Source organism: Dunckerocampus dactyliophorus, chromosome 8, assembly GCF_027744805.1.
Source record: "Dunckerocampus dactyliophorus isolate RoL2022-P2 chromosome 8, RoL_Ddac_1.1, whole genome shotgun sequence".
Lineage (NCBI taxonomy): Eukaryota > Metazoa > Chordata > Actinopteri > Syngnathiformes > Syngnathidae > Dunckerocampus > Dunckerocampus dactyliophorus.
In genome coordinates this window covers 23,770,296-23,795,631 of record NC_072826.1, presented here as the reverse complement: position 1 = coordinate 23,795,631, position 25,336 = coordinate 23,770,296, and the positions used below count along the sequence as shown (strand labels likewise).

The following is a 25,336-nucleotide window of genomic DNA, read 5'->3' as shown; positions in this document are numbered from 1 at the left end:
TTCTGCCGACTGCTCTCTTGTTTGCAGACACGCTATGTGCTACCTGGACGGAAATACACTCCTGATCAAAATTTTAAGACCCGTTGAAAAATTGCTAGAATTTGCATTTTGCACGTTTGGATCTTAATGAGCTTTTATGTAGAGCTACAATATGCAAAAACAAGAAGGGGGAGTGAGACAAAAAGCATTTTGAAAAAGTAATACACTAAGTCCCCTACTAACAAACATCCGACATGCGAACATTCGAAGATACGAACACAAGCCGACTGGTCTATATTTTCATGTGTTTTGCCTTATAAGTCCATATTTTTACTGGTACATGCTTGACCAGTAGAGGGCACTGTGACACTGCTAATGGGACCAACAGATACAGGAAGACGAGGAAGAGGAGAGAGGAAGGCTAAGAGTTTTAAGATACAACCAGAGCGTGTGATTACAGTTTATGAAGAGTTAATAGGCGTGCTTAATTCTACACCACCCACAGAACACTACCTCTTTTAGAAGAGTCTAACGACGACGACCATTTGTCCTTTTTTGAATAACTCCTCCTCCTCCTCCACCACGACGACGTATGCTCGACCACTCCTCTTCAAAGGTAAATAACATTTATCATTACGTATTATATCATTTTTTATTAGTTTTTTTCATTAATTATCCTCGTTTAATATTACTACATCCAAACTGATATTTACATACATACGCATATACTGTATATGTATACACGTAGGACCTATATCATTGGTAATATTACCTTTTCCCCTACTTAAGAACAATTCGACTTAAGAACGGTCATCTGGAACCAATTGTGTTTGTTAGTTGGGGACTTGGTGTATATTGAAAACAACAATTAAACTGAAATGGGCTGTTTATCAGCTGATCAAAAGTTTAAGACCATCGCTCAAAAAATAGCAAAAAACTCTCCAAACCAGAACAAAAAATGTTCTCAGTAGGACTCAGTAATGAGTAGCGCCACCGTTCTTGTTCATCACTTCAAAAATTGCTTTGGCCATGCTTGATGCGAGTGTTTCCAGGAGGCTAGTGGGAACATTGCTCCAAGTGATGAAGATGGCTTCACGAAGGGCATCAACTGTCTGGAACTGATGGCCATTTTTATAAAGTTCCCTCGCCATGCATCCCCAAATGTTCTCTATGGGATTTAAATCAGGGGAATATGCAGGATGGTCCAAAAGAGTGATGTTATTCTCCCTGAAGAAGTCCTTGGTCAAGCGAGCATTGTGAACTGCAGCGTTGTCCTGTTGAAAAAGCCAGCTGTTACCACACAGACGAGGGCCTTCAGTCATGAGGGATGCCTGCTGCAACATCTGCACGTAAGCAGTCGCCGTCTGACGACCCTGCACCACCTGAAACTCCGGTGTTCCACTGAATGAAAAAGCACCTCAGATCATGATGGACCCCCCGCCACTGTGCGGGTAGAAAACATCTCAGGTGGGATCTCCTTGTCATGCCAGTAACGTTGGAAGCCATCTGGACCGTCAAGGTTGAATTTTTTCTCATCAGAGAATAAAACTTGTTTCCACCTTTCAATGTCCCATGTTTGATGCTCCCTGGCAAAGTCTAAACAGGCAGTTTTGTGGCGTTGAAGGAAACTTGGGATTTTTTTTTTTTTTTTTTTTTTTACTTTGGTCTTTGAATTTGTTGGGTTTTTTTTCCAACCCTTTTCCCGCAGATGCAGTCTGATGTTTATTGCGCTGCAGTCAACACCAGTAAGGACCAGTAAGGTGTCTTGATGGACAGCCAATCGGATCCTCCGGCTCAGCGCAGGTCTGATATTTTCTGGTCTACTACTTGACTTTTTTGTTCCATAATGCTCAGGATCTTTCAAAAAATTTAGACTGACCTCAGCAGCAATGGCACACTGCGACAGGCCTTGCTTATGCAGCTCGACAATCCGACCACATTCAAAAAGGTAAAGCATCTTAGCTTTAGCCATCAGGAGGGCATGACTGTGAATATCTGACAGAAAATGAAAATTTTGAGAAGATTTTGGCTTTTATAGCCTGTGATCTTAAACTTTTGATCAGCTGATAAACAGCCTATTTCAGTTTAATTGTTGTAATTGTAAATTACTTTTTCAAAATGCTTTTTGTCTCACTCCCCCTTCTTGTTTTTGCATATTGTAGGTCTACTTAAAACCTCATTAAGATCCAAATGTGCAAAATCCAAATTCTAGCAATTTTTCAACTGGTCTTAAGATTTTGATCAGGAGTGTATTTCACAGACGGAGCCCTGCCAGAGCTCCGCCAAACAATGTACTCTCACATCAAAAGTCTCCCTAAAGAAGAAGTCTCATCCTCTGTAACTTTCACGACAGATATATAGAGCTCGGCTGTCAGTCCTGTGTCGGTGTTGAGTCTCATAGCTCACAGGACTGATTCAGATTTTGCTGTTCTGCATGCCTAGGAGTCTTCTGGCTTTCACACTGCCATAGCTTTAGCAGTTACATTCATGAAATTGTTCCTATATGGCATGTTCCACAAGACAAAGTACACAAGAGACAATGCCCGAAACATGGTGAAAGCTATGAGAAGATGTTGGGTTCCCAAGTTTGGGTGTATGGCACACATGAAGCCTGCATTTGACATCTATCCTTTTTTACGTGTCATATGATCCAGGAAATGGTTTTGAGATATTTATTTGGCTTTTTGCACTATTTAGCCTGTTGAGAGTCCTGGTTATTCCAATCTGTTAAAGATTGTGTTACTGAAGGCAGGTAAATATATATTCTTAATGATGGTTGCGAGAGTTGAACATGAGTCGCAAATAGTATATTCTTCCGTTTGGAACCAATTCTCCAGCGAATCTTGTGGTGACTAACCAAAATTATGTTTTTATAAATTGAATGTGCAATGACTGACAGTACGGAAGAGTTTATCGATAATAAACCAGTGAGTCTGTGTGCGAGAGTGGAATGATGGCCGGATAACTACAATTTGCAGTGATGGCTGTTAATTGAAGAACAAGTTATGAAGCAAATGGCAACATGATAAATGACGCCTGTTTTTGAGGCAGACCTGTGAAAAATATCACTGTAATAAAAAATTGGATGCAGTCACATTTTAACTATAAGTGGTTTAGCTCTATGTGAGGATGTAAAAGTGACTGTAAAAGAAACCACTGCGATATTTGATCTCAAAAGTACAGGTAAGGGATGAGGAAAAAAAGTACCCTTAACTATAACCAAGTGTCTGCTTCCAGGGCAGTAACTCGATCTTGGCTAGACAGCTCTCTGAAAGACCAACTTTCTTTGTGTGTACCTCTTAAGAGATGCAGCCTATTTGACGGTAACATTGTAATTTACTTTCATAGATGTACTGTCTCAACTGAACAACAGGTAAAGGTCCATACTTGTTATTTGTTTACTGTACCTGTTTTGCCAGTGTTCTTCATTGATGTCTTGTTTGAAGATTCCGTATCGAAGCCCTCCAGTGTCAGTTCCTGAAACTCAGTGGATACTTTGGTATCTTGGTCCACAATATTGATTGGTGATTGGTTTCTTTCCTTACATTCTGGGAAGGCTGATGCCCAGCCCTCATCTGGTCCATATGTACCTGGCAAAAGCAGGAAAGCAGATTCTAATTAGAAGATGCATGCATTGTGGCAGAGTAGACTTTAGAAGGATATTTCAAGGAGCATTTCAGAGCAACGGCATATCATCTGAAAACTGTGCTGCCAAGATGTTGGAATTATAATGAGACGTTCCTCACAGTATAAACATCGAGTGCCTTCAACTGAGGCAGCTGCTTTAAAAGCACCAACACCATCTGCATTTCTTTCATGGGGTAGAAAATGTTATGAGTCTAAGGCAGCTGTGTTTCCGCTTCTGTGTTTGGTGACATTATACAGATAGTCAATGATTATGCACTGCTGACCTCGTTCTCAAGTACATCCTAGACAGCTAATATGCAGAAGATGTCTGTCACCGTGTATGCTGACAGGAAGCACTAGAAAGTACCTCAGAGAATTCATGAGGATACTGGCAAGTTATATTTACATCCAAAGAGACATCCTTTAACAGTAAATGTCCAGTGTGAAAGCCTGAGGCCAAACGAGCAATGGAGACCCTCTCAGAAGAGGTTTAGTATAAGCATTACTTGCTGGGAAAGCTACAATGAAATGTCAGTGAACCCATTTTCATGTGACACCTGGATGTCTATTATCTTTGGCAATAGGTTATAGCTAGGCTGTCTTTCTGTCTGCCTTTTAGCAGATTTGGCAACATGAAAAACATCAACAGCAAGAGGTCTAGCTCGCTGTGGTTTGGGAAGTAACTGAAGAACTGTTTTGAGTTCGCAAAATTTTTTATATTTTATCAAATGGTGTACCGTTCAATAAGAAAATATCCACGTTTACATTAATGTAAAATAATAAACAATGTGTAACATTATGTCACAATTGTATCTTTCATTCAAACCTTCCACTCCACAATTGGCCAAAGAACTGTCAAAGGATCACATGGACAAGATTGTAGACTCGCACAAGACAGGAATTGACTCAACGACCATCAACAAGAACCTCGGTGAGAAAGAGACTACTGTTGGCGCAAATATTCATAAATGGAAGAAATCCAAGATAACTGTCAATCACCTTCAGACTGGAGTTCCATGCATCCATCAATTTTGAGAAAGATGAAGGAGCAGCCCACAATGACAAGGGAGGAGCTGGTTGATGATGTCAAGGGAGTTGGGAGCACAGTCAGCAATAAAAGCATTAGTAAGACATTTTGCTGTGCACTTTGTGCCGAGATCCTGCTGTGCCCGCAAGGTTCCCATGCTCAAGAAAACACATATACAGACCCGTCTGAATGTTGGATATGAAAACACCTGAATGACTCACACACGGCTTGGGAGAATGGCGCATGCGATAAGTGGACTGGACGTGTTTGGAGGCAGAGAAGTTGGGCATACTGTAATAACAATATAATAATAAATTTAAAATAAATAATAAAAGACACATGAACATGACCTAATAGGTCTTCTTAAATAAAAAAAGTTTTTAACGGTCTTTTCCTATCGTATGAGTCCAACAATAGCCTCCCTCCTGTCAAACATGGAGGTGGAAACATTCTGCTTTGGGGATGTTTCTCTGAGCAAAATCCCTCCTGAGATGTGTGCAATTCTGGTGAGCAACCGAAATAAACGTCTGACCTCCGTGCTTGCCAACAAGCTCAACTTTTTGTTACACAACCTTTTGAAGCAATTAGTCTCAATGTCTCAGTGAGACTCTTGCACCTGTCGACAAGTATAGTGGTCCACTGCTCATGAGAAAACTGCTCCAGCTCTCTCAGGTTTGATGAGGGCCTTCTCCAGACTGCACGTTTCTTTCCACAGATGTTCAATTGAATTTAAATCAGGGCTCATAGAAGGCCACTTTAGAATAGTCCAATGTTTGGTCCTTAGCCGTTCTTGGACATATTAAGAGACAGCCTGTGTCGGATGCAGCAAAGTAGCCGTAGAACAGGGGTGTCAAACTCATTTTCACTTAGGGCCACATCGACATAATGGCTGTCCTCAATGGGCCAGATGTAACTTAGAAATAAAACTAAATGTAATCGAAGGTAATGTAAAATAAACGTAACAACTCCTTAATGTTAAATAACTCTAAATTGATGACTTATTCAAGTGACAAACATTACAGTTGCATAGGAAAAACATATCTTTACTTGTTGCTCTGTTACAACATAAATCATTTGAATTTGTCAGCTTATGAAACCCACACTACTCCAACAATCAAGGATCAAAGTATCCAAGTGAATTAAGAAAAATAACAAAACACAAGTGATGACATTAACTTTGTTCCAAACGTTTTTGTCAAAGTTAAAATGGTCTTAATTACCGTAGAATCAACAATTGTGAGCTGCTAACAACATGTATGACAGATGTAGCATTTTACAAAAAAAAAGGCTGCACAGTCTTGCATCCAACTGATGGTTTGACTACAATAATTTGTCTGCATACAAACATAAAACCTGCAAATACTAAATAATTGCAACAGCAGCTACATATAAATAATATGTAATCAACTAAAAATTACAAAATAAAAGTTAACTCAGTATATTGGTCAAGTTTTTAGGTTAGTTGCCTAAAAACTGATATTTTTTAAAATCTGTAATTGGTCGGGACACACCTGCTCACAGACCTTCAGCACGCACTGCTTCAAAAAACGCTCCCTCTGAAAAACACTTGGAAGCGTGGCCAATTTCTCAGCCACAATACAGCTAGCTTCCACTGCCGCATTGTTTTTGGCTGTGGATTTTCTGACCACACTCGCCTTCTAATTCTTGGGCAATTTGATGCTTTTCTTGAAGGCTAGCTTTGGCGTACTTAGCTCCGTATTTAGTGTCAAAATGCCGACGCAGATTGTACTCTTTAACAACCGACACCGCTTCGCAACACAAAAAAATACATACCGGTCTTTCTCCTTGAAGCACAAACAAGTATCCGCCTTCCCCTATTTCTTGAAACGGTCTTCCATCCACATCAACTTTTCTCTCCCTGGATCATTGTTTGTCAATTCAACTCGTTGGCATTGATGTGGAGACACTGCCGTGTAGTGGCGGTGAGCCGTCATTTCGTATTGTAGTCAATAGGCACTGTGGGAAATGTAGTTTTTGATCAAAGCACGCTTTTGACCTATTTAATTGCTCTTGTGGGCCACATAAAATGACGTGGCGGGCCACATTTGGCCTTGAGTTTGGCACCTGTGCCGTAGACGATACAGTAAGTAAGTCTCCTCCATCTTTCACAGTAGGTCTGCTGTTCTTTTCTCTGGATGCATCCGTAGACAGGGCCGATGTGACTTGACAAAAAGCTCCATATTTGCCTCCCACAAGCTTTGCAGCTTGTCAATACACTAGGTCCCCAACTTACGAACATCCGCCTAGCGAACACTTGCGGATACGAACACAAGCCGACTGGTCTATATTTTATTTATTTTGCCTTGTAGTCGCTCAATCAGTATTTATACTGCTACTGTACATGCTTGACCAGCAGAGGGCACTGTGACACTGCTAATGGGACCAACAGAGGCAGCGTTAGAGCTAATGAAAACAACACAGGAAGAGTTAAGACGCTGGGGAGATAAAGCTAAATGGAAAGCTAAATTATACAACCCGGACAGAGCGTGTGAATAAAGTTTATGAAGAGTTAATAGGCCTGCTTAATTCTACACCACCCACAGAACACTACCTCATTTAGAAGAGTCTAACGATGACTTGTCCTTTTTTTCCAATAACTCTTCCTCCTCCTCCACCACGACGTATGCTCGACCACTCCTCTTCAAAGGTAAATAACATTTATCATTACGTATTATTATCACTTTTATTATTGTTTTTTTCATTAATTATCCTCGTTTAATATTACTACTGCATTCAAACTCATATTTACATACATACACATATACTGTATATGTATACACGTACATGTAGTACCTATGTCATTGGTAATATTACCTTTTCCCCTACTTAAGAACAATTCGACATAAGAACGGTCGTCTGGAACCAATTGTGTTCGTTAGTTGGGGACTTAGTGTATATATTTTGACAAGTTCCAGTATCTTTACTTTTGTCAATGTCAACTTATTTCATTGACCATTGTGGGTTTTGTTTTCTTTCACAGAAGGGTATCAACAAATGTATCCACACCTACCCACATATAGGCAGTAGGTTTGTAATGGGACATGTATCTGTAAGCATATTTTTCTGATAGAACATTCGGTATGGGAAAGAGATTAGTTCCTACATGGAACATTGAATGAGGGACAGTAAGTGTTTGTCACACATCTACAACAGTGTGCAGCCTTTGGCTAGACGAAGAAGGAGAGAGAGAGAGAGAGAGAGAGAGAGAGAGAAAAAGAGAGATTTATTTTTTTGAGTTGCAGTTTTTTTTGTGTTATTTTAAATAAAAATTATATTAAAAAAAAAAAACATAAACATCCATCCATCCTTTTTCTATGCCGCTTATCCCAATAAGGGTCGCGGGGGTATGCCGGAGCCTATCCCAGCTGACTTCGGGCGAGAGGCGGGGTACCATATAAAACATATATGGACAATATATGAAATAAAAACATTGAAATATTCTTATAATCCCCAAAATATGATCACCACAAACAAGCAGAATACTACTAAATTAAAATAAGGAACTTTAATTAGTAACACTGTTAAAGTAAGGACATGCCTTTGTGATTTACTTTTAGGTGTTGCCACAAATGTGTGTTGTGTTTTTTTGGTTTGATGGTGCTGGAGCCCTGTTGCATCTAACATAACACCGGTTGAGTCTTTTGTGAAGTGGCTCCATACCTTAGACTTCCCTTCTGCCTGTGAAATGAAAAGATATACATTTAGCGCATTTTGGTAATTCGCATATAATTTGATACTATAATTGAACATTTTTAAATAAGAACAAATGGCTGCATTTAGCTGAAAGTGATAATACATAGGCTAATGTGAGGTGTTTTTGAACTAATACATTGTGTTTATAAAAGGCCTATTCACAAAAAGATCTTACCAATATCAATTAGTCATATTTACTAGCTATGGAAAAGTTCAGTCTGCAGCTACTGAGTATTTGCAAACAGCTCAAAAACAAATGCCGAAGCAAACATTAAAAAGTGAAAATAAAAGTTGACTACAAACAAAACAATAAAAACATGCAGCACATGAATAGTCTTAATACAAGGGACTAAACTACATTTGATGTAGCTGGTTTGAAAATATGCAATATATAAAATTACAACTAAATACATTACTTGGAACATTTTCAAAAGGATTTTAATGAAGGCATTAACTTGTGAATGTATGGGCCCCTATAAATCCAGCATGGAAATATGAAGTGAAGTGGGACGTTGTGTAGTAGTCGTACATTAACGATGGATAGTTAAATACAGTGGTGTGGAATAGTGTTTCCCCGTTCCTGAGTTTTTTTTTTTGTTTTTTTTTTTAAACATGTTTGACACACTTAAATGTTTCAGATCAACAAACTAATTTAAGTATTAGTCTTTGACAATACAACTGAACACAAAATGCTGTTTTTAAAATAAACTTATTATTAAGGGAGAAAAAAAATCCAAACCTACATGGTCGTTTGTGAGAGATCAGTCTGGAAAAGGTTATCAAGCGTTGAGACTCCAGTAAATCACAGTGAGAGCAATTATCCTAAAATAGCAAAAACATGGAACAATGGTGAACCGTCCCAGGAGTGGCCGGCCAACCAAAATCACCCGAAGAGAGCAGCGACAACTCATCCAAGAGGTCATAAAAGACCCTTCCACAACATCCAAAGAATTGCAGACCTTTCTTGCCTCAGTTAAGATCAGTGGGCCTCATTCACGAACATCTTCTTAAGAAGTGTACTTAAGAAGGCGCGGGTTGGAAACTGCGCCGCATTCACGACACGTTCTTAAGTAGGGATAATCGTTGGCACCGGTGTTCTTAGGTTGATGAATGCCAACTGCGATGCCCATGCATGTGAGCCCTAATTTGCATAGGTCACCGCCTATTATTTCCTATATAAGGTAAAAATGTGCCGTGCGCAACCGGCAGCTGGAGGCGGAAATGGCAACGCGCAACGGCAAGACTGAGGAGCAGCTGGACAACAAACGAAAGAAAAACGTTCAATTCTACTGAAGTAGAGGTGCTTTTACAAGGAGTGAGCGAACACAAGACCACCTTATTTTCACGTGTATCCACCGGTCATCAGGCCATCCAAAAAAAGTCGGCATGGAGCACCATTGCAGGAAACATAAATGCCGTTTCCACGGAGAAACGCACCACCGCAGAGGTTAAAAAGAAGTGGTTTGACTTAAAATAGACTAAAAAAAAAAAAAAGATTGGACTGCACCGGAGGGATCTGGAGGAAACGGGAGGTGGGCCATCAATCAGAAACCAAACCATTTCGGAAACTCTAGAAAATATTTACACAATCATGATGGAAAAATAAAGTCAAAATACATAGTTTGTGTGTGACAATGTATTTTTTCTGTGGTTACATTTGATTAGACGCTGCCTAATTAATACAGCAGCCCCGTGCTCTGGCTCAAGACGTGGCTGGGGGCGCATGTCGTTATCTGGGGGTGCTACGTGCGCAATAGGCACACCACGTTTAATTGCGATGTTATTCAGATGATCCTGCACACCTGCAAGAACAGAGAGGGAAGCCTGAAGCCTGAAGCGGGACATCAAATATTCGTGGCTTTCAGCAAATAAATCTAATGGTCCCTTTACATTCTCTCTCTGTGCAGCGCACGTCCAGCCAGCTACTTTTTTTTTTTGATGAATTGGGATTTGAATATATATTTATCCATGGAGTATATTTTAGTTGTTTTGATGATAAATAATTGTTGGGATATTTTATTTGCACTACATTTTTTGGGATCAGGTTGCAAAATCCATCATGAGGGCGATTGGGCATTGAAAGTGCAAGCTTTGCTTGTGCGTAAGAGTCCTCCTGAGCGTTCGTAGAATTTGTTCTTAGATCTAAAAACTGAGTTAAGAACACGTTTCATGAATGCCAAAAATCTTCGTAAGAAGGCTTTAAGAACAGATTTGTGCGTAAGAACGTTTCGTGAATGAGGCCCATTGTTCATAACTCCACCATAAGAAAGACACTGGGCAAGTTCCAAGACAAAAACCACTGTTGAACAAAAACAACATTAAGGCTCCTCTCAATTTTGCCCGAAAGCATCTGCATGACACCCAAGACCTTTGGGAAAATACTCTTATAAGACAAAAGTTTAACTTTCTGGACGGTGTGTGTTAAATTACATCTGGCATAAAAGTAATGCCATATTTCAGAAAAACAACATCATATCAACAATAAAGTGGTGGTGGTAGTGTGATCGCCTGGGGCCGTTTTGCTGCTTCAGGACCTGGAAGACTTGCTGTGATAAATGGAACCATGAATTCTGCTGTGTACCAAAAAATTCTGAAGGAGAATGTCCGACCATCTGTTCCTCAAGCTGAAACAAACTTGGGTTCTGCAGCAGGACAATGACCCAAAAAACACCAGCAAGTCCACCTCTGAATGACTGAAGAAAAACAAAATGAATGTGGCTGAATTACCATAATTTCCGGTGTATAAACTGCTACTTTTTTCTTCAACTTTCAACCCTGCGACTTATACAGCGGTGCGGCTATGTTATGGCAAAATTTTAATGTTGTGACATCTCATTTACTTCAGAAGTACTACTAATTGTTTAAATACTCAAAAGGTGTACCCGACAAATATAAAAACATGTACAAATATGAGTTTGAAATGGAAAAAAAAAATTACAGTTTTCCTATAATCTACAGTGTCTGAGCAATGCATTCATTGGGGCACTGCAGACGTTAGCCTCCCTCTGGGCTCTGGGTCGTCTGGCTCCTTCTGGTGGAAAGAGGCAGCACTGCAGTGACATCCACCATTTTCTATGCTGCTTGTCCTCCAATGTACTGCTGTTCTGACAGTAATGCATTTTGCATAGATGTTCAAATAGCTGCTGTTTATTAGTTTAAATTCGTATTGGTGCTTATAATGTATATTTCCTAGGTGCCTTTTGAGTGTAAAAGGGTCATGATTTATGAACTTCGCTTAAACGTGTTCTATATTGTTTGTAATTATGTTCTACATTGTTCGTTTTATGAAAGCAAACAGTGTATTCGCAAAAATTACATTTATTGTTTATGGCGGGAGCGATGACAAACTCCAGTTGCAGAAAAGGGTCGTTTCCCAAGTGACGTCAGCGCATAAACCTCTCAGCGAAAACAGAGTAAACAAACGCTTGTCAAGGTAGTTTGTCGATGTCGTTCGGTATATTTTTTAATCAAAATAGTAGTCATGACAAATGACTGTGAATGACTGTGACTCGTGTTTCCGCTGGCTGTTCACAGTGTCCGAGTGAGTTCGTTTTATTTTCCAAAAGACGAAGGTTTAAGACTACAATGAATGAAGCAACTACAGAGACAAATGGACGCTCACCTCGCGTTGTGTTCTTTGTACTGTTCATTTCATTGAAGACTGCAATGAAGGAGAAGAAGAATGGAGAAGAAGAATGACGTCAAAGTTGCCACAGAACAGAGTAAGTTATGTCTTATTTGCACATTGTATTCTAAACACGATGCCACCATAGCGACAAGCATTCACAGCAATATGCTGACGGCGGGGGGCGGCGACGGCGACAAAATACAATAAAAAAGGCTCTAAAGACCCCTTTATGCTCATTAAGAAGCCAATTAAAAACACTAATTGAAGGATAAGCAACTTCAAGGTAATTTACACTTACCATTCTGTGTTTTGAAACCGACCAATCTTCATCTCCATGTCTTTGTCATCGGACACCTCCGCATCAGACACGCTAGTTTCATTGTCGGTGGTTCGAATAAATATGGATTAATTCCCTGTTCTGCAGGTTCTCTATTCTCCCCTCGGGAGCAATAAATGTAATTGCGAATTTACCGTTCGCTTTCATAAAACAAACAACTAATGAGGATAAACCGGAGTACCCGGAGAAAACCCACGCACGCATGGGGAGAACATGCAAACTCCACACAGAGATTCCCAATGGTGATTCGAACCCAGAGCTTCCCGTTCTCCTGACTGTGTGGCCAACATGCTAACCACTAGGCCACAATGTAGAACATATTTAAGCAAATTTGACAAATGATGTCAGTGACCCTTTAAGTTGCTGTGTGATGAGTTTAATGTTGTTTGTATAAGACATCGTGAGTCAGACTGAGTCAGATATTGAGTATGACCTCCTGCAATTTCCAAAGGGTTGGCAAGCTCATTTTGAGATTTTTATCATAGCTCCTGATTAGCTCCTGTCAAATAAAGAGCTGCCTGGTCCTGGTCCTGCATGCCACAATAGGTCATTTTATGATGTGGACACGTGCGGCTTAAATAAGAACAAATCTGTTTTTTTAGAGCGTGCAGCATATACACTGGAATTTACGGTACAACAATTCTGCAAAAATTAGTCTGCCAAAATTCCTCTACAATGCTGTAAGAGATTCATGCAAGTTATCACAAACGCTTGCTTGCAGTTGCTTCAAGGGGGGCCCAACCAGTTATTCCGTTTAGGAGGCCATCATTTTTTCACACTGGGCCATGTAGGTTTGGATTTTGTTCTCCCTTGATAATAAAACGTTTCATTTAAAAACTGCATTCTGTGTTCAGTTGTGTTGTCATTGACTAATATTTCAATTTGTTTGATGATCTGAAACATTTAAGTGTGACAAACATGCAAAAGAATAAATCAGCAAGGGAGCAATACTTTTTCCACACCACTGTATATCTTTATTTTACTTTAAAACACTGTATAATCGTCTTATATTAGATAATGGTGGACATGTGGATTAACAGTTGTATCTATCTTTGTTTATCTCACAGAGATGCAACTTATACGATGTTAAAATGCTGTTGAAGCGCTCTCTAAAAGTTGCGTGAAAAAAATAGAATGTTCTTCTTCGGCCGGGCTCTAATTTATGAGGCACTCTTCAGGGCGGACTTCGTGTTTTTTACGCCAGGCACCTTGCAGGGCAGCTCAGGATCCTTCTTTAGAACCAATGGCACATTCGAGCCATCTGGGCAGCTGCTGTTGAAATGCACATATATGTTTATGTCTGTCTGTGTTGGTGCGAAAAGATACCAGAGAATACATCAGACATTATATAAAATGTCAAATCATCCAGCTGTATGAAAATGTGAACTGTGAATAAGGCCCATCAAACGCTTTACTGCGTCTGACTCTTTGACCAGAGCGGCTGTGTGGATGAGTTGCTCCAGCGAATTTGCTTAAATCACATATAGTCCATATAGTCTCCGCTACAATCGCAAAAATATTAGGAGAAATAAATGCATTATCACATCGCTCTAAGCTGCGCGCGTACACAATTGCACAATCTTGTGTTCTCTGCGGAGAGGAAATCCTTGCTGCTCAACAAAAAGAAAATCCAACCTGAACTGTAAATAAAATTTATTCTGTACCATTTTGCAATGCAACTCCGCGAGTGACAGGCGACAACAAGCAGTAAAAACATGTAACACAATGACAAACACTGTCCAGCCAACGATAAGAACTTGTTTGCACGTATTTACTTATGCAGCCAATCAATTCATTAACAGCGCGTTACATAGTAAATGCTGTTTTGCAGGTTAGCTCATACCTAATGGTACAGCAGCGTTAACAGAGCTAAATGATGATTGCTAAAACACTCGTATTATACTCGTATTATAGTAAAACGGACGGGAAGCAGTGTTGCCAACTTGGCAATTTTTTCGCTACGTCTGGGGACATTCCAACCCCCTTTGATGACATATTTTCTCAAAAGCCACTACAAATCTAGAGACTTCTTCCGGTAGATGTTGGGGAGTTTTTTGGTATTTGGGGACTCAAAAGTGAAAGCATTTTGTGTTCTCACTGAGAACAGCGGGTGTTGTTGTCCACCCCGCCCAAAGGCAGTCACAAGCCAGCAGTATACAGTCAGCTTCCAAGCTGCAATGCCTGGGGGGGTGGAGCTCACCCTGTTTTACATAGCGAGCTCTAAAAGGCAAATGTTTCTTAATTTTCAGTCAGCCTGGATAAAAGAGGATGGTGTGTTTATATTTTGTTAATGTATTGCTATTCTTTATTAGTAAAATTAAGTAGATTAGTTTACAATTCTTTGGGTAAATGTACAGTCATGGAAAAAACTATTAGACCACCCTTGTTTCTTCAGTTTCTTGTTCATTTTAATGCCCGATACAACTAAAGCTACTTTTGTTTGGACAACTATAACAATGACAACAAAAATAGCTCATAAGAGTACAATGCTATAGCTATTCATGTAACAACTTCAGTAATTGTGGTTATTATCAAGGAACCATGGAAGTTGCTTGACATCAGCTATTAAATTAAACGCTTATGAGCTATATTTGTTATTTGTTATTGTTTGTTATTTGTTATCATCATATTTGTCCAAAGAAATTTACCTTTAGTTGTGTACCACACATGGGGCCGCACAGTGGTCTAGTGGTTAACACACAGTCACATTCTGGAGATCGGAAGACCTGGGTTTGATTCTCCCCTGGGGCATCTCTGTGTGGAGTTTGCATGTTCTCCCCGTGTGCAGGTTTTCTCTGGGTACTCCCACATTCCAAAAACATAAATGTTAGGTTAATTGGAGACTCTAAATTGTCCATAGGTATGAATGTGAGTGTGAATGGTTGTTTGTCTATATGTGCCCTGCAACCTGGCTGGTGACCAGTCCAGGGTGTACCCTCCTCTAGTCCAAAGTCAGCTCAGATAGGCTCCGGCATACCCCCGCGATCCTAATGAGTAGAAGCGGTATAGAAAATGGATGGATGGATGTACCACACATTAAAATGGATCAATAATCTGAAGACACAAGGGTGTTGTAATAATTTTATAATAATGTAATAATTAATTGATAAGCCTACTGTTGATAGTTATTGTGAAGCTCAGTTGCTATTACTTATACTGTATATGATTATATTATATCTACATACATTATTACATGACATTAACATACTGTATGTTAATGTGAGCCATAAAATACACACAGCATCATCTGTTATTTGCTGTTCAATTGTGCTAATTTGAAAAAAGTTCTCAATTGCCAATGTGTGATGGGAGAACTTTGAGAGGCGCTGGCCAAGATATACCTGTAATATTATAAAGGTATGTTATTTTGATGCAATTATTGCGCAACACAGTCTGGAGATTGGGAAGACCTGGGTTCGATTCTCCCTTGGGCATTTCTGTGTGGAGTTTGCATGTTCTCCCGTGCGTGTGTGGGTTTTCTCCGGGTACTCCGGTTTCCTCCCACATTCCAAAAACATGCACGTTAGATTGTCGACTCTAAACTGTCCATAGGTATGAATGTGAGTGTGAATGGTTGTTTGTTTTAACCGTGCATTGAGGAACACTGACGGAAAGCCTGGCAGGAGGTGCCAGCGCATTCAAACAGAGAAAAGGTTCACGGCTGAGACCAGGGATCTTGGGCTCAGAAAGGTTGGTGATCACTGCTCTAAGTTTACTCAAAGATGGCTTATAATTTCAATATATTTAAAGTTTGCCTCCTCTGTATAGACAGAAAAATACAAAGATACACATTCTGATTCTTAGAGGTTAATCAGTGTGTTTCCTCCCTCCACACCCTATCTTTGGATAAGGGCAGGAAAGGGGGTGGGTTTCAAAAATCATTGAGGTTGCCAGGTGGGCAACCTTCTTCATTGGTGTTTCCATGATAGACCCATGACACCTCCAGAGAGCTCATCGGCAACACCTTGCGTTTCAGGTGTGCCCCCATCTGCTTTCAGCCCAGCAAGGGTCCTTGTGCTTGATCCATAGCCACTGGCTGCTTCTTTTGGCCGCTTCAGAGATTGATCTTATTGTCTGTCAGAGCATATCTATGAATGCCAAGGTTTTTCATGAGCCTCATAGTAGAGGAAGCCACAAAACCTCTGCATCCTACTTCAGCTGAATAGACCTTGGCCTTCCATCCTCATTGTGTATCTGCTGCCAGGTCTGTGTAGCGCAGTTTCTTTTGTTCGTAGGCCTCTTCGGTGGAATCCTCCCTTCGGACTGTGAGTGCTATGATGTTGACCACCTTTAGTGAAGGTGACCATTGTAATTTCTGGGGGAAATATTAGTTGTTTGCCAATATAAACCAGCATTTTCCAATTCTGGCCATGGCTAACTGTCCACCTTTTGGTTTGGTAAGGGGTTGGTTAAGCTGTTTCTGTCCCTCTCGAAAGAATGTTGGCACAGAGATGGAAATGGTAGCTCTCAGGGGCAAGGAGTTGTTGGTGTTTTCTTGCTCTCAACTGTTGCCAGACTCTTGAGGACCTGATTGTGCCTCCAAGTGTAGCGGCCTTGTTTGAGGTTCATCCTACTACTGGTCAAGATGTGTTTGAGAGTCGCTGGGTTTGGGCAGAGGACGCAGGTTGGGTCCTCGCCATACCACTGGTGAAGGTTTTTTGGGGATGGGAGCACATCATATGTACCTCTTACGATGAAGCTGATGTTGCTTGCTTCCATTTCCCAGAGCTGCTTCCAGATGAGCTTTCTCTCTCCATGTCTTCCCTCCTCATCCATTGTCCCTCCTTGGCAAGAGAGACAACCTTTGCACTTCTTTCAGCCTCCTCCTGACGGTGCGCCTCCTCTACCACCATTTTCCTCCTTTGTGAAGCTGAAACTTTGGGCCAAGTTGGTTTATTCACTGCAACGCCAAATCCTCCTCTTCCCAGCTGGACATGTCCCACGATGTCGTTGTGCTTCAGGGTTGATGTAGTGTGCTGTACTGTGTTGGATGGTGTCCATCCAGGTGGTGCAGCAACGCTGATGGTCTGGTCTCTGGAGTCCTTCTATGTCATCTGTTGTCTCACTTTAGAGCACTTGTATTCTTCAATGAGGGTTGTGATAAGCAGTTCAAGGACTCCTTTGCCGTAGATGCTGATGTTTGTCAGAGAGCGTGGGACGCCAAGCCACTTCACATAAGAAGTTACGGTTCGCTCCATCTTCTCTACAGTTGTTATATGGACGTCATAGATTGTGAGTGGCCATATTACCCAAGAGAGAAGTCCAAATTGGAGGCACCAGAGTTGAGCTTCCTGGGCAGAAGTGTCTTGTTGATATGTCCAGACTGTTGGTGATGTCCTGCCTTAGTACCTGCACCTGGTCTGTGTCCCTGGGGCTTGCATTGTACCCTCTGCCCAGGCCTTTTATGGGTTGCTGTTGAACCACTGTTGAACCAAGATGGCGCCGGTGTGTCTGGCTCGCCGCTTCCCTCAGTTTACTGTGATCGGTTTTATTGTTATTTTTGCATTTGTTATGAGGACCATCGACTCTCTGTTGGTGTATGACCGTCAGGAACTATTTGAAATCCTCGACACTGTAGCCGCTGGTGCGAGACAAGAGCAATGGGGGCCAAATAAACCGCATCCGTCGTACCTGTCTGACGTACCAGACTTTCTGCTTCGGGCGGAGCCGTCGCTTCCCAGGAAACGTAGACGCCGGGGCGCACAAGGTGGAAGACTGGTAAAGCTCAAAACTTGGCTGGCGCTTTCTCCCGAGGCAGCAAGGCTCCCACGTAATGTTCCGAGGGACTTTGAGGATTGTTTTCGCCGCTTCATCTCTCGGCGTTTTCTCACCTCCGTTGGGGCCTGGCTGGTGCCCATCGTTGGGCGGCGCGACGAGCGCTGTGCGCTGCGCCCTTGCCGCTCTCCTGTTGCTTCTGGCGGCGTGAACCCCGGCAACCTCCGGCCGCTGAACCGGGCAGCTTCAGCGGCTTCAGCAGCTTCAGCGGCTCTTCGGGTTTCGACGAAGTGTGCACTGGTGAATGCGAGGTCAGTTTCAAACAAGACTTTTATCCTCCAGGACCTCTTTAAGGAGCATTCTTTGGATTTATTATTCATCACTGAGACCTGGATTCATGCCGGTGAGTCCGCTTCCTTCTCTGAGCTGTTGCCTCCCGATTGTACCTTCATTAACACGCCAAGAACTACCGGCCGTGGAGGAGGCATCACTACTATTTTAAAAACGTCCTTACACCATAAGCCATTGTCCATGGTGTCTTTCTCCTCATTTGAGGTGAGCTGCTTCACAGTCTGAGCCGCTATTGTGCGCAGTCATTTACAGACCACCCAAACACAACAATGACTTTATCCGGGATTTTTCTGACTTTATCGCTGCAATGTTGGTAAAGTTTGACAGAATGTTAATTGTGGGTGATTTTAATATTCATGTCTGCTGCCCTTCTACGCCTATGGCAAAAGACTTTTTAGAGTTGGTGGAGGCTTTTAATTTAGTACAAAATGTTACAGGAGCTACACATATATACGGACACACTTTGGACCTTGTATTGTCTCATGGACTGGCTGTTGATAATGTCTCTGTAGGGGATGCAGTGTTCTCTGACCACAGTCCGGTCATGTTTGACTTTGATTTGCACTGCAGTGCCACCCTGCCTGCTCCTGCTCACCTTGGCCGTTTCATCAAGCCTGACACGGCCTCTGCCTTTGCCTCTCTGTTTGCCACTGCATCTCGGGTTGCAATGGCGCCAGACGCTGCTCTTGATACTGAGCAGCTAATGAACTGCTTTACTTCTACCTGTGCTGATGTCCTGGACAGTCTAGCCCCGCGTAAAACCATGCGCTCTAAAACTAAACAGGAAGTGTGGCTCAACGATGTCACACGAGAAGCACGCCGCGAATGCCGAAAGGCCGAGCGCAGGTGGAAGAAAGATGGTCTGCAAGGTTCCTTTGAAACCCTCAAAGCCAGTTGGAGGCGTTATCAAAACATAGTGAAGGCTGAGAAAACAAAATACCTCTCAGATGTGATATCAAAAAATATTAACAACTCGTGTTCTTTTTAAAACTATTGACTCTGTTTTAAATCCCACTCCATCCACGACACTGGAAGTCTCATCTGACACTTGTGAACATTTCCTGCACTTTTTTAATAATAAGGTTGCGTCTATACGAGCCAATATATCACCCCCCTCTTTTAATTTGTCTACAGTGACACAGTGCTCTAAAGTTTTTAATCAGTTTGAACCTGTGTCGCTGGCCTTCATTACCAAGGTAGTTGATGGTCTTAAGCCTTCTTCCTCTCCCATTGACCCACTCCCCCCTCGCTTTTTTAGGGAGGTGTGGGCAACTATTGGCCCCTAGTTGTGTGATATCATCAACAGCAGCCTGTCCTCTGGTATTGTTCCTTCCTTTTGTAAAAAGGCTGCTGTTGAACCTTTGCTTAAAAAAACAGGTCTTGATCCTTCGATTTTATCAAATTATCGGCCCATTTCTAAACTACCTTTTATCTCAAAGATTTTAAAAAGAAGTGTTCTTGCACAGATGCAGTCTTTTTTAGATGAAAATGGGATTTTAGACACCTTCCAGTCAGGTTACAGGGCCTTTCATAGCACTGAGTCTGCACTTTTAAAGGTTTTTAATGACCTGTTCTTAATGACTGATAATGGTGGTTCAGCCATTTTAGTGCTTTTAGACCTGACTGCTGCCTTTGACACAGTGGACCACACTATTCTTTTATCTCGCTTGGAAAACTGTGTGGGTGTCAGGGGGACTGCCCTTGATTGGTTTAGGTCTTACTTGTCAGGGAGATGCCTTACTGTGGGACTTGGTGACTCCACCTCATCTACTGCCCCCCTTGAATGTGGAGTCCCCCAGGGATCAATCCTGGGGCCCATCCTATTTGTTCTGTACCTAATCCCACTTAGCACAATTTTTAGAAAGCATGGCATCTCCTATCACTTTTATGCAGATGACTGCCAGATCTATTTACCAATTACAAGAAATGACCATGCCCCCCTGACTCCCCTTCTTGAGTGCTTTAGTGACGTCAAGGTCTGGTTGGCTCAAAATTTTTTAAAGCTCAATGAGGGGAAGACAGAAGTTATCATCATTAATAATAATGCCCCCCACTTGGACTTGGGTCCCATGAAAAACCATGTCAGTCCCACAGCCACCAGCCTTGGCGTCATCATTGATAGTGATTTTAAACTTAACAAACAAATCAATGCCGTTGTAAAATCTTGTTTTTATCATCTTCGGCTTTTATCCAAAGTCAAATCATTTTTATCATTACAACATTTCGAACAAGCCATGCACGTTTTTATCTCGTCACGTCTGGACTACTGTAATGCCCTTCACTCTGGAATAAGCCATAAATTACTCTCTCACTTACAGTTAGTCCAGAACTCTGCAGCACGGCTTTTAACAGCAACCAAAAAGAGGGAGCATATTACCCCAATTTTAGCTTCCCTGCACTGGTTGCCTGTGCGTTTTAGAATTGATTTTAAGATTTTATTGTTTGTTTTTAAGGCTTTGAATGGGCTGGCCCCTCAGTACATCTCGGACCTCATCCAAATTTACACTCCAGCACGCACTTTGAGGTCCAAAGGCCAGCTCCAACTGGTGGTGCCTAAGACCAGACTTAAGACCAGGGGAGACCAGGCCTTTTCTGTTGTCGGCCCAAAGCTGTGGAACACTCTCCCCCCTCATGTAAAAACGGCCCCCACAATTGAAAGCTTTAAGTCTCGTCTTAAAACCCACTTTTATTCTGTGGCTTTTAACTCGCCGTGAGTCGTGTGGTCCTCTGTGTCTTTTATAATTTTTTAAGTTTTTATTGGTTCTATTTATTTTAGTTTTTTTAATTAAATTTACCTATTTATTTTTTACCTACTTCTTGGACTTTTGGCTTTTATTGTTTCGATTTCTTGTTTTAAATATTTTATTGTAGTACGTTTCTATATGATCTTTTAGTTTTTATTGTCGTAATTTTTACTTATTATTTACATTTACATTCCTTTATTTACTTATTATTTATGGTTTTGCTAGTCTGTGCAGCACTTTGGAAACAGTGTTTATAAAATGTGCTATATAAATAAAGTGGATTGGATTGGATTGGATTCCTCTGACACCATTGGTATTGGGTCGTCACCAATGCAGAACCTCACGTTCTTAAGCTCTTCCATGACTATTGAGATACTTCATGACTTATTCGGCTTGATTTTTTTTCCTGATATTTTCCTGCAGCTTTCCAAGTAGCCACCTGGTGCAATTTGCAGAAGTGGTCAGCGTGGTCATGTCATCCATGAATGCTCCAATAGGTGGAAAGTGGGTTCCGTTTTTAGTTTGCTCGCCTCCCACCACCCATCTAGAGGCCCTGATGATGACTTCCATGGCCATTGTGAATGCCAGGGGTGAGACTGGCCAGCCTGCCATGATGCCTACTTCTAGACACTGTGATAATGTTGTGTAGTCGGCTGTTGTCAAGCACAGTTGCAGATCTTCAAAGTAGGCTTTCACCAGAGTAGTGATGGATAATGGAATGTGGAAGAAGTTAAAGGATTCCCAGAGGAGGTTGTGGGGAACTGATCCAAGGTATTAGTCAAGTCGAGGAAGGTTACATGGAGTCTCTTTGTCGTCTTAGCCATTTAGATATGGTGCCAGATCATACTGGTATGCTCCAAGCAACAGCTCCAAGTAAGAACCCTGGGATGCCAGCCTTCTGTACGCATATATCAATGTACTTGTTCTTCTCCGGGTTGCTGGACAGTGTCTGTCTATCGCACTGAAAAAGATTTTCCCTTCAACGTTGAGAAGGCAGATTGGCAGAAATTGACTGCTGTATCCTTCTCCATGGGAATTAGCACGCCTCCAGCCCTTCAACACGCATTGGTTATTATTGCCTTTTGCCATACTATCCTCATGAGCCTCCACAGGTAGCGTAGAATATCTATCACATATGCATTCTTACACAGCTTACAGTATATGGCACTCCATTTGGCCCGGGGGCTGATGCCGATCCTGCGCGCCATACTGTGTTCTCTACCTCCTTCCATTTTGGAGGGCCAGTCTCCAAGTCGAATTCAGGAGGCTGAATAGGTGGGAGATCATGTGGGATGACTAGGGATTCATGCCTTTTCGTGTCATGGTGGATCTTTTCAAGATGTTCTTCCAGTTCTTGCTTTGGGGTTTTCAGGGTTCCGCTTTTTTCCTTAGCAAAGAGATCCTTAAAAAACTTGAAAGGGTTTTTATAGGACCGTGTTCTTGTGTGTTCCTCAGTTCCTTGCTCTTTGTAAGGTCGCCAACAGAGATTTGGTATCTCTCTGGAGTAGTGTGAGACCATCTCTGGCGGCATCAGAGGCCTTCTTCCACTGCTTTCTCAGCTGCCTTCTCCCCTTGATCAGTGTTTCGATATCTTGCTGTCTCCTGGATTTGGCTGGTGTTGGTTTATTGTTTTTCCCCATGTTAACTCCAATGTGTTCTTTTCCATACAGGTAGATTATGTCCCCCATCTTGCCCAGGTTTTTTTCTGCTGTTCCTCCTTGTTGTTCCAGGATTTTTATCAGATCATTGTTGAATGTTTCCCACTCCCTCTTTTCAACAATTTGGGCCACTTCACACTTGGTCTGCACCTTTTGATCTTATCCTTCTTGGGAGGTTTCTGTGGCATTTCTGTGCTTGTATTATCCTCCTCAGTAACAGGGGTGCTGATGCTCTGCTAACTTTGGTTTTTGTCCCGTCACTGTGCTTCAATAGACTGATTTGAGTGGTTGCTTCGTAGCAAGTATTAGTCAATGCGAGGCCCTTGTCTCTAATCTCTCAAGCACTCTTTCATTGGTGGGTCCTCAACCCCCTGAATGATGTCATATTTGCCCAGCCACAGAGTGCACACCTGAAGTGACTGTCCTGCTGCTGCTGTGGCTGCTTCATGTGTCGTGTTCTTGCTCGTAGTCATATTAGTTCCTGGGTCTGTAGCCATGTGAGGACATGGCTACAGACAGCAGGGGTGCAAAATGGCTTGACAATTGAGGAATTGTCGAGCCATTTTGCACCCCTGCTCTCGCACGCACTAGGGGTATGTTCCTTTGTTGACTTTCTGTAGCAGTTGGAGGGTATCTCCAATAAACTGAGACAGCGTTGGAGATTGCTGTTATGAGTAGCTAGCCCATGACAGCCCCGTCAGCTATATCTCCAAGCCGTCACATAGTCTTTGCTATGTTGGTTGTCAGCTGCCCTTTCGCAGCAGTCACTGGTCTAGTCCAGATACTTGAGTTCGTAAACACACAGGACTTGATGGAAACTGTCCTTTGTGCCAATAGGTGCTAATCACATGAGGCGTGGATGTTGAGAGTGGCATTGGACTTTTATCTCAGCCATGGGAATGATGTAAATTATATATTCAAGCCTACCAGGAGGTGATCAGACATTTACAACAAAGTATCAGAACATTTCTTGGAGAAGGAAAGGCTGCATGTACTTTATATATAAACAAAAGGTAATAACACACATTTTTTCAGTTAATAAAAAAATAATAATAATAATAATAAATGAGACTAAGTAGTCTAAGTATTTTGAAAACAATTTGAAGGCATTTTTTTTAACCAAAGTGAGTGATTCTCTTATTTTTCTATTTATCCTCTTACTGAGCAATCTTTTTTAACATAAAAAAAAAAAACATTCAAAGGAGTCAGTGCCTCACCAGACATGGAGCTCACCACACTTCACTGAAACAAACAGTCCGCTCTTCCCAATATCATTGTGGACATTTACCGTATAGAAAACTAGCAACACTGGTGTAAGACTACAAAATTTAATTTAATTTAATAAATGCTCAGCTAAAACTGACATGCTGTGAATTCACTCCCACTATGTGCACCCAACTTCCTCTAATCGTTGCCTTTAATTGAAAGCAATACCATGCTCTTGGCTTCCTAAATGAATTTGTCTATGATTACTCACGCCCTGGCGCGTTTCGAGCGCTGGGTAATGTCTATTTCGTTGAATTAGGCAGCATCCTGTTCTCCTTCCACTCTCCTCAATCTCCTTGCCCCGGGGTGCGTATTGATTGGAATGGTCTTAGCTTTTAAATAAAGCTTGCATTACCTATGACAGCAGCAGCTTAGACAGCAGATGCCAAGGTTCGAGAAACAGAAAATTATTAGTTACTGATAGACTTGAGAGGCTTGCTATAAAAAGACAAATACCAAATAAATACCATTTTTCTCTACATGTACTGTACAAGGTCTACATGGATGAGCTTGGTACGAAAGTAAAGGGGAGACTTTGATGATTATTGCAGATGTGTGATTGTGAATTTCTCTTGGAGATGAATCAATCTATCGTTTATGTAAAATGTACATACCTTTATTACTGGATAGGAGTAAATGAAGATATTAGCTAAATGTCAGTTTTCAAACACTGCCAAGTTTATTGGTGTTTTGTTGTCTGACATTGTTCATGACATACGCTACTCTCACTGTTTTTAACATTTGCGCATTTAAGTGCTTATGGTTTCAATTGCCTTCTGTTTTGCCAAAATTGGTTTAAATGAACTTTTAGCTGATGTTCTTTGGTTACATGGCTGTATAGCATGTGTAAGTGTTGCACAACAGTTACCATAGTACCGCAAATGCAACCATGCTGCACCCTGTACTGTGGTCCGGTGTTCATTTATTACAGTAAAGACCAGACATAATGCCACAAAAGGTTAAAATAGTTCTATGATAAGAAAAAAGTTGATTAAATTGCAGGCATTGATCAAATTATATCATAAAAGAATTACACATCTTTATAATTTTCTTCAAACATTAAAAAAAACATGGTAAATGGTACATATGGAATACAGGAAGTGAACAAATATATATCAGCAATTAATTAATTAATTAGCGTTTATTGTGAAACTGAGAAGGCATAGGATTTTAAACCTCTGCTTCCTCCTACTCCTTTTCGAACATGTTGAATTGTGTAAGTAAACATCTGAAATTATACAACCTTGAAAAAAGACGTGTTGGACATCAGAAATGTTGCATTTTACTCCG

The 25,336-nt window shown here is 41.4% G+C and overlaps 1 protein-coding gene across 15 annotated transcripts in view; it reads right to left on the bottom strand.

The window, feature by feature from the left end:
* The window catches only part of LOC129185846 (receptor-type tyrosine-protein phosphatase gamma-like), a 453,526-nt gene that overhangs the window by 218,962 nt on the left and 209,228 nt on the right, over positions 1–25,336 (bottom strand). For 13 of the 15 annotated variants that reach the window (XR_008572146.1, XR_008572147.1, XR_008572145.1 and 10 more), the window contains one exon: positions 3,387–3,569. Coding sequence is in view for 12 of the 15 variants with exons in the window: in XM_054783372.1 (XP_054639347.1) it covers positions 3,387–3,569 (183 nt within the window). In the remaining 3 variants the exon portion in view is untranslated. The remainder of the gene's footprint in view (positions 1–3,386; positions 3,570–25,336) is intronic. The other 2 variants (XM_054783375.1, XM_054783376.1) reach the window with 1 other exon arrangement.